The following is a 10,113-nucleotide window of genomic DNA, read 5'->3' on the forward strand; positions in this document are numbered from 1 at the left end:
GTTTTGAAAATAACAATAAAAATGCACTGTGAACAAAGTTACATCAAAGCAGTAATTTTAAAGTTGAATGATATTTCATTAGCAGGCGGAATGAACATAGAATGACAATTCACAGTCAGACAGCAGACTTTCATTAGAGTAGGTTAGGAAAACTTACATCATCTTGTTGTCTTATAACAAGTAGTCCTGAACTCTGAAAACAGAACGTAATATTTTATTTAAAGTGACGAGAACTAAATTTAAATTAATTTTACCTGGATATGTATGAGATTTCTGGAGAGGTGTGAACAAAATGGTATGAGTAATTACCAGGGACATGCTAAAGGAGGGGTTATTTTATAGCCAAAAGTGGTGTTATATTTTTACAAAAGAGATGTTTTTTTGCCCTGAAAAATAATTGATGTTGATTGAGAGCCATGCTTTCAGTGGCCCACCCATTGCTCTAAATTTAGGATACTATTGACCGGGGACAATTAATTAATAATATACATGGAGTATTGACTGAATTCACCTGCATATTTTATCCTTTGCATATTGTGACGGTCGCGGCCGTCCCAACCCTGGCCTTCACCCCCTCGTTCACCATCCTCACCCGTTTCCTATCCCCCCCCCCTTTATACCCAAGTATGCAAGGTGGAGTGAATGTGAGTGAGTCGGTGTGAGTGAAGGTCAGCTATGACGAATGCCCAAGGTATCCCCCTATTGTCATTTTTTTTGTGTATGCGTGTGCGTCGGAACCCCCTCTTTTCCCTCGGAGATGTATATAAGCCGAATGCACCGCAAGAAAAAGAGAGAATTCTTAATGATGTTACTGACTGTGCGATATCCAGAAAGTGGTTGCACTAAGAGAAAAGTGAAATTACGAGGCAGAAGACATAAGGCAGCGAGCGGTGTACGACGGGAAACCAATTCGGACGATCAACTCCGAAATCCAAAGGTGGTCGCCATGTAGGTTCCAGGGGCAGCCAGGCCGCACAAATTGCCGTCTCCGAGAAAATAGGAGACCGCACAAAGATGGACGAGCCTGCGTCCAGCCTGAACCACGGCACCAAGGAATGGAGTCATCTGGTGGTCATCCAGGTCACGTAAAGTTATATTGCCCTGACCCCAGTGATACCACCCCTGTGTCCAAGTACTTGTCCCCGTATGCAGCAGTAGGCCACTGTTAAGGCACCTTGTGCAATTCATCGACGCCTCAGTGATTTTTCTCATTATGCTCAGACTTAGTCAGCAACGGAACTTAAATGTGTAATTGGGACAGACTTTATTACTTCCCAGATATAAAAAGTGTAACGAAGTCTAATAATTGAAATAAGTCCGCTTAATGGCATACATTTTGGCTTTTGTTAGATATTTAAAAAAAAATTGTTTCATGGTTATTTCAAATGCCCATTGCATAAATCATTTATTATATCATCCATTCATCACTAACCCAATCATTTTCACTCATCAGGTTGAAAAATTTCATGTAAGATGTTTCTTATTTTTGAATATACCGTATAAGCGTGTGTAAGAGGCACACAGGTGTAAGAGGCCCACCCCTATTTTGAGCATCGAAGCTATGAAGAAAAAACTTTCACGGCATTTTTTTTATACTATCGCGCGGTGTTGCAGATGTATGCCTGGAATTTCGACAGTTATCGAAATTTCTTCTTTCAGTACTAATTGAAAAAGGAAATTTTGATAACTGCGGCGGTAATAGCGGCATGAGAGGGAGTAGGAGGGGAGAGGGAGCGGCATGAGAGTTCCGATCTTCTCTTCGCATACGCCGTTGCTCTACGATGCTTGCCCTATTCACGAAAATTTTTGTTTAAATGCTCTCGCAGGAGTATTGCAATAGAATTGCAGCCGTGGAAAACTTTAAGTCAAAACACGACAGGCTTATAGCATGAACCTTCCCAAGAGCTTGGACAACAATCGGGGCAATCTCAGCGCCGTAGGATAATAACCACGTCGTAGATTTAACGGAGCCACACTTGGCCCTCCATCAGCCAATGCCTCGGCCGTTTTTTTTAGTTTCCGAGACCCCACACGAAAAAGGAAAATATCAATTTACAGGGGAACAATGGAAACGTGTTTCATCCCTACCCCGTCTCACCAACTGACCTTGATCGATCTCCCAGTTTCTGGAGGCCACATGCTAGGTGAGTCATCTACCGAGCCCGAAGATATCTCGATAGCTTTCAATAATTGTATAACACGCACCAGGTTCAAAAAAAGAAAGAGATCTAACGCGACGCATATCTGACAGAATTTAAGTTTTTTAAGCTCTAATTGTTTGACACAAATATTAATAGTTACAACAAGGCTACTAATATTCAAAATAATCCAAACAGCACAATTTCTGAAGGAACAAGCGTAGCATAAATGCATTCAAACAAGATGAGACGGACTGGAAACTTCAGGCAACGCAAACTGCGTATATCACATTGCTGCGCCTTCGCCCCTTCGCTTTGAAGGCAATGACGTCACATGCAAGATCGGACGTGTTCGTCCCTTGCTCCTTCGCTCGTAGCCTCGTTGCTTCAAAGACGGAGGGAGTGCCTCCTTCCCCTCGACCTCTCCTTCAGCGCTCTTCACTTATAAGCATTTCCGATTTCTTCTATCCACAATTTAGTCCAACAGTGAACATACTCGTTTGAATTTTTTAAACCACAGGTTTTGACATCAATATAATTTTCAATTGCAATAATACTCATATTAGTGTCTGAAGATGATTTTTGAAAAATCAGGTCCTAAGCGTAATGGAAATTACTCGGCAAGACAGATATTGACTATTAACCAGGTATGTCCTTCAAAACTATGCGTTTCTCTACATTTGATAAGCGATTACTATAGGCAGTATAAATGCCACGGGATGCCCACTCGTGGCAGTAAATTTAGCGCGCCCTCCGGAGCGAAAAACCTCGCGCGATCTTTTCCTTATTCACCTCTGGGGTACCGACGTGACGGCGCGATGCTTACAAGAAAAGCAAACAGGAGCATTTTAAAAACACGTCACTAATGGAGAAACTCCCCTGCGTGCCGCTGGTTTTTGACCCAGGGTTTCAGATGACTGACTCACGCTGAAAACCAAGGCCACTAAGTTCCCCTTGGACTTGCAACCGGTAAAGGGGAGGGGGGAAGATAAGAAGTTTGTGTAAGAGGCGCACCCTCATTTTCGGCTGCAATTTCTGGGAAAAAAGGTGCGCCTCTTACATGCGCTTATACGGTATTTGTGCGAATGCTGAATGAAAAGGTCCTTGCATTTCTTTGGGTATACCTACGAAACCTATTTATCTACCTTCACCTGCCACTGAGTCGTCACGCTCCTTACTACAATTTGAATCTCTTCACCACGAAACAATCTGCTAACGGGAATCCCCCGCATTTATTGTAATGCTAAATTAAATCTTTCGATAAATCGTCCTGACTGGCAACTTAAGGAGGTTTATCATTTATGGGTGGTTTTCGCGGTTTTCATCCGGGCAACCGATGTTGAACCATTACAATATCCATATATTCAGCTTACAAAGAGAGAGAAATTACTTTTGAATGTCTGTTATTTTAAATGAAATATTGCTATTGTGATCAAGTTGTCTTCTTGTAGATTTGCTCTCTTATATGTAAACAGTGCTAGAGGAGGAAAAAAATCTTTCTTGAGTCCACATTTGCGGAGGGGATCCAAATTGCTCAAAGGCACTTAGATGCAAACGATGTCTCAGACAATTTGAGCTCCTGGATTGCTTTAACCCATTAGTGCATAGCGTCCGATATATTGGACGTGTCCATGTCTCACATAAACGCTTCTCGAGTCATTAAATTCAATGAGTCAACTAAAATATTAGCGGGGGGGGTGGGGGGGGTGAAGACAGGATGAACTTAATACAGTATTAAAATGTGGCGCAAGTCAACTGGAGCCCATAAAAAAATAAAATACACCCGTCCGATGCATCGGATGCTATGCACTAATGGGTTAATTATATCCACTGAACCCCAGGAATTTTGATTTTTTAGTAATTTTTGTAATTGTCTCAACCCCAAGATCAACTTCTCTTTCTTATTTGATTCGAGGCCATTTTTTGTCTTTAAGACGGGGTTCATGTCTGTAGTCGAAACTTCTTGGGGATCAAAAACTGAGGTCTTTTCAAATACCTTTTTTTCTGCTTAGGTCTTATACCATAAGAGAACTAAGTTTGGTTGATGCCTTTTAAGCCATCTGCATAGGTATTGATTTTACAGCAGCTGCTTTAGAGGTTGTCATGTTTCATATCGGTGTGCTGTCTATGGCGTGAAATACACAAGAGTTCTACCTTGAGGCTACTTTTATACGCGATGACTTTTTGCCTGCAGCCTTTTTCGGCTTGGCACCGCTTTCAAACAAGACATCTCTCTCGATGTCACGGCGCTGTGTGTGCTTGCGGAAATTCGTTACGTCGAAAAGCAGCCAATGCAGTGAAAAAATTACGGCTCAAATATAGGCCTCGAAAAGCAATTTCTTGGGAGAAGCATGGGCATAAGGAAATAATGATGAAAATTATGTCTGAGTTGGTGAAAAATCGCCCATGAATTGGAGAAAATCGCTATAAACACGAAATTCGCATATTCGTGGGAAAACCCTGGAATTCGTGCTAAAATTTGTATTATCGCATTTGCGACTTTTGCATGTCTCTATAGTTATTACTGTAAAATATTTACTGGAAATTGTTGTGTACCTGTGCCCATTAGTAGTTAGTGAAACCACATTTGTGCCTGTCCCTCGTTTTACATGGTATGATGGGAAGTGACACACTTTTGGGTGAGATTGTTCACCTCCGGTCATCGGACATTGTATATGTTGTTCTCAAACATAACAGAATTATTTTAATGTCGCCTTGATTTTGTGAAAGTGCATGACAACTCTTTTTTCTTTGAATAATTTACAGGTTTCATGGAGAGCTGGCGACTTGTAGATAAGTTGAGTGAGTTCACAAAAAGAAATAAGAAGTCGCATGGTGGAGCTGTCATTCCATACTCCCTGGAAGCTCGTATGGAATTTGTATTGTCTATTATTGATCATTTCCGTGAACTTAGGGGCAAGATGGATTCTTCCAAAATGGAGCAGCAATGTGTGGATTCTGCTAACTCTCTGATTAAAATACTTTTGGGAAATGTTCACAATATAACTCCTCAGGAGCATAGTGATTATGAGGGAGAATTTATGCGCTTTATTATTTTGATGAAGTTATGTGTCTTGAAAAGCAGTATGGCCACCAGTAGAAGGCAAACTATGAAAAATTCCACAGGTGAAAAACATCAGAAGTCGGTTGAGTGTGAAAAGGAATATGAAAAATGCCAGAAATGGGTTGATAATCCTAGTGCATTTTTCAAAGGAGAGTATTTAGAAATGATAAGACAACTCAATCAAGTTTTTGAGTCTTTAAACTTGGGTAAAAAATTCCACCCAATCTTCGCAGTGGGACTAAGGAATATTGTGTTTGATCTACATGAGGGTAGTTGGTATGAATGCCCAAATGGTCACATTTTTTCTGTCTGTGGATTAGATCAGGGCATACAAGCAACTAATTGTAATCAATGCCATGTTGAAATATTGGGAGGCAGTCACCAATTTTTTTCAAGTCTTTACCTTTGAAATAATTATTGCTGTAGTCATCCATACACAAATTTTCATTTTGACTGCAGTTGATATTGGCATTAATGGCTGTCAAAAAATGAAGCATAATTACTATCAAATTATTGATAGATAATTTTAAAATTTCGTTTCCTATGATAATGGTAAATATTATATGATTAATGCGATCATTTGAATTGTCTTTTAAAAAGTTGGATTGGAAGTATCCTTAATTGGTGGCTATTATTTTTGGATATTCTAAATGTTGGTCTCATTTTCCTTTAATTTTTGGCTGATATGGTTAAATGGCTGATGTGGTTAGAATGACTGATATTGTATACTTGATAACAGTAGGTATCTATTTCTTATCAAGCTGCCATACTTATTGTTGATACATATACTATATAAGTTAATCATGGGAAGGTTATTTTAAATCCTTCATGTGATCATCCTCATTCTGTTCTTTTAAAGCTATCTAGATATGAAGTGTAGCCTTGTCCTAGTTATTTTTTTTAATTCTTTGAGTATTTATCAGGAAAGATATCTTTGCTAAATGTTGGAGTCATAATGCCCCGATATGTGTGCTCTTAATGAGTGTTGTTTTTATAAATATTGCATGGAAAAAGGGTGTAATTATTTTCAGGAGATCTGCTGTGGAATCAAAGCCAATTTATTATTTTAGTATGCTCCCTTGTATACTCTTTCATAAGCCAGTGCATGTTTTGAATTATTATCTGCTTATTTATCCATTATTGATTTATGGATATTGCATAATTATGACATTCCCCAATGAAAATGCCTATTCAAATAAAATGATTCTTTATTATAAATTAAGTAATAACCTATGTCCATACTTGATCATTAGTTTTTAGCAAATTTTGATCAGTGAATACTCATCCATACTCAAGAGCCATCGGAGTCATTTGTAGTCTCTCATACTTTATTTTTACCATTTTGGGCATAAATAGATTCTATGAATGGCAATGGCATTCTCCTCCTTTTTAGGCTACTCATTATTCCCATGTTAGAGTAACTCAATTAAGGCATTGGAGTTCTAAGTTATCATGACAGCTTTTTGGTATGAATCTGTTTATGTAGTTAGCATTGGAGGCTGTGCGAGCTACATTTTCAAGCTCTTCATAGTGTGATTTACATAATAAATCTCTTATAGGTTCACTCATAACTACTGGTTTCATGTTAAATGACATTTTTAATCATAGAGGACTTAAAGAGTTAGATAGGCTGAAGACTGAAGTATTAATATGTATGTGATGGTAAGTTTTGAAATTACTATGGTATTTGTTTTATATTGTGGCTCTCAAAAGTTTTTGAAGCAAATCTTTCCTTGAAAGAAAAATATTTTAAATGTGTTGTAATCAACAATAATGTAAAAGCTGTACATAAATGGCTCTAAGTATACATCTGGAATACATATGTATTTATACAGCATTTTTACTTTAAAAGTTTGTTACAAGCCCTTTTATATTTATGTACTCCAGACATATGTTCATGCAATGTATATTTTTAGTTCATGTACACTTATATTACATATTAAAATTAAAGTTGATATGAATGGTATACTCAGCGTTATTATGATTCACCTGCAGTCATTTCATACTGAGTGGTGGTCTTCATTAACCCTTTCCGCACGGCTGGACGTGAATTCATGTCCAGCGATTCCTCGCTAATGGCGGCCCGACGTGAATTCACGTCCCATACCCGGCGGCTTTAATAGCGGCACCACTGCGTCCAAGTCGTTCGTAGGGGCTTTTGCGGGCTCACAGCCGTCAGTTACACTCCTACCATCGCTTGGGGAAGGTCAGTTCTTCTTGCTGGGGTGAATATTACGGTCGAAGACGCTTTCGCTTGGAGGTACGTAAACATTTTTTTTCCTTGTTCTATTTCATTTTCTGTTGTAAATATGCGTGATTTGCCTTTTATTTACCTAATTGTGTGTTGATATATGTGTTATAGATATGTATTTTGATAACTAGGTTTATGTTTTTCAAGTAAAAAGAAAATGAAAATTTTCAGTTAATTTTTTTTTTTCGACTTTTACGGCGATAAATTGTCGTTATCCAAAATATTCTTCGAATATTCTTCACTAACTAGCGATGAAATATGGCGATGAAGCATTGAATGCATTTTTTTATCATTTATTGTGCATAGATCATATTTTTATTTTAAACACCCATGTACCGTGTATTCATTATTTCTTCTTATTACTCCCTACACAAGATACTGCAGCAGCAAATAATCGATTGCAGAATTCAGGAGCTGTAAATATCCCGATCCTGTGTTTTGATCTTCTTTGTTTCCTTCGTCTCCCTTCAATTTGGGTGAGTCAATGAGTAATTATGTTATACTTTTTTTGCTTCGAAATATTTTTTTGCGAAACGTAGCTATTTTCTATTTTTGCTCAAGTAACATTTTCATTTATTTTATTTTTCAAATGACACTTATGCGCTCCTAAATTTTTATATTTAATCCTCGGACCAGTGCATTACAAATTCATGCATAAATTGTTAATTTTTCTTCGTAATCTCGTACCTATTACTAGTAAGTATAAGCATATAATGCCTTCATTACTGCAGGTTGAAAGTGCTGTTGCTGTTATTTGTGATTAATTACCACTATCATAATGCTGGAAACATAAAAAAAAGACACGATATCAAAGAACATTTTGGTATTCTTGTTAAAATTTTGCGGTCCTTGCTTGCTGCGTAACAAAATATCTTTTTTCATTGCGAATGACAATGACTTTGTGTTCTTGGTATCTGCATAATCAGGAAATCAAGAAAAATAATTATCCGTGGAAGTGTTGTCATTCCCGTTAGAGATTTGGCTGTTCAGGAAAGGATGTTTTGAAAGTTGGAGTTGAAGTGGTCGCTAGCAATATGTTTAGTAGTCTTCGACATTTCACTCTTTTCAGATACCTTTCACTCTCTCCGTATATTCTTTTGTTTGATCAATTGCCGGGGTGCCGGGCGACCTTATTGGCCCTGCTTTCGGAAGTTTCGCAGACACAAAGAGGGTTCATTGCCACGTGAAAAGCATTAGGGATGAGGGTGTTGGGGCGGAAGAACCCTCAAGCAGGATGGCGTCAGAGGATATTTTCTTATTATGAAGCAGAGTTCAATGGTCTACCGACTGGCTCGGGGATTCCCTCTGAGAATATTTCGGAATGCATGTCATCTCCCGGCGGTAAATAGCTCTGCCCATGCTCTGTGTGAAACGGGACGGCCGCTCGTCTCCGGGTACCTGCAGGTCCGACCCTTATAATCCTCCGCAGGCAAACACCCTACCCCGGCCTATGACAATGGGAGTGGAGTAGATCAGAGTTACTCTTCGGCATTTAATAGCATAGCGATACAAGCTAAATGTTTTCTAATGAATGCTATACATACCATTTTTAGAAAGTGTTTTTAAAATGATGGAAAACGACACCAAACTCGCCATAGTTTTTCTTATAAATAAACAAAGATCATTTTGCTATTTTCGCTAATTTATTCATTCATCATTGAACCAATATGTTACTAAAATCAGGTCTTTCTTTTTTTAATCGAGATCTTATAAATAGTGGAAAATTATATTATTATCCAAAATGTTTTTTTAGTCCATAAAATTATGCCATCATACTATGCTTTCATTTATCATGTTTCAGAATGGTTAAAACTTGAGGAGGAAGAAAAAGAGATGTGGAGCAATCCACCCTTGGGGAGAGTCCTCAACCCTCGACTTCTCAAGTCAGTCCCCCGCGTACTCCTGATCCTCAGGATATTACGGAGGACATTCCTCCACCGGAGGACATTCCTCCACCGGAGGACATTCCTCCACCGGAGGACATTCCTCCACCGAAGTCGAGGAGAATGGCAGCTTCGGGAGTAATAACCTCCACGGAGGAACTCCGGAGGCAGCTGACACTGTTGTGAATAAGCTAATGGAGGGTCACCTTGATGCTAGCCATTCATTATTTATGGATAATTATTACAACAGTGTCAATTTGGCCCACCAACTACTGGAGCGGAAGACCTATTGTACCGGAACTTTGAGAACTAACCGGAAGGGTAATCCTCCCCAAATTAATTCAAAAAAATTAAAGAAGGGGGAAGTTGTGAATGCCTACACTGATGACGGTGTCTGCGTCATGAAGTGGAAAGACAAGAGAGAAGTACTGATGATCAGTTCGCAGTATAGCGGCGAAATGATCGATGTCCCCTGCCGAAGGGGAGGGGGAACCATACCCAAACCTGAGGCAATTGCAAGATACAACGAGGCAATGGGGGGCATTGATCGCACTGATCAGATGATGTCCTATTATCCAATTGAGTGAAAAACTCTCAAGTGGTACAAGAAGTTGGGCATTCACATCTTCCACCTTCTCCTCCTCAATAGCTATTATTTGTATAAGAAATTACATCCCAGATATTCATTTAATGACTTTCAGCTTTCGGTAATCAAATCTTTACTTTCACCTGCTTTCACTCGCCCTTCAGGCCCTTCCCCTTCAGTCCCTTCCAGAG

General features: G+C 39.0%; 1 protein-coding gene across 1 annotated transcript in view; it reads left to right on the plus strand.

The window, feature by feature from the left end:
• Window positions 1–7,106, plus strand: part of LOC124157427 (NFX1-type zinc finger-containing protein 1-like) — an 80,190-nt gene extending 73,084 nt beyond the window's left edge. The window contains exon 11 of the mRNA XM_046532125.1: window positions 4,905–7,106. Coding sequence (XP_046388081.1) covers window positions 4,905–5,611 — 707 coding nt within the window. The 3' untranslated portion in view covers window positions 5,612–7,106. The remainder of the gene's footprint in view (window positions 1–4,904) is intronic.
• The last annotated feature ends 3,007 nt before the right edge of the window (window positions 7,107–10,113 follow it).

This window comes from Ischnura elegans, chromosome 4, assembly GCF_921293095.1.
Source record: "Ischnura elegans chromosome 4, ioIscEleg1.1, whole genome shotgun sequence".
Lineage (NCBI taxonomy): Eukaryota > Metazoa > Arthropoda > Insecta > Odonata > Coenagrionidae > Ischnura > Ischnura elegans.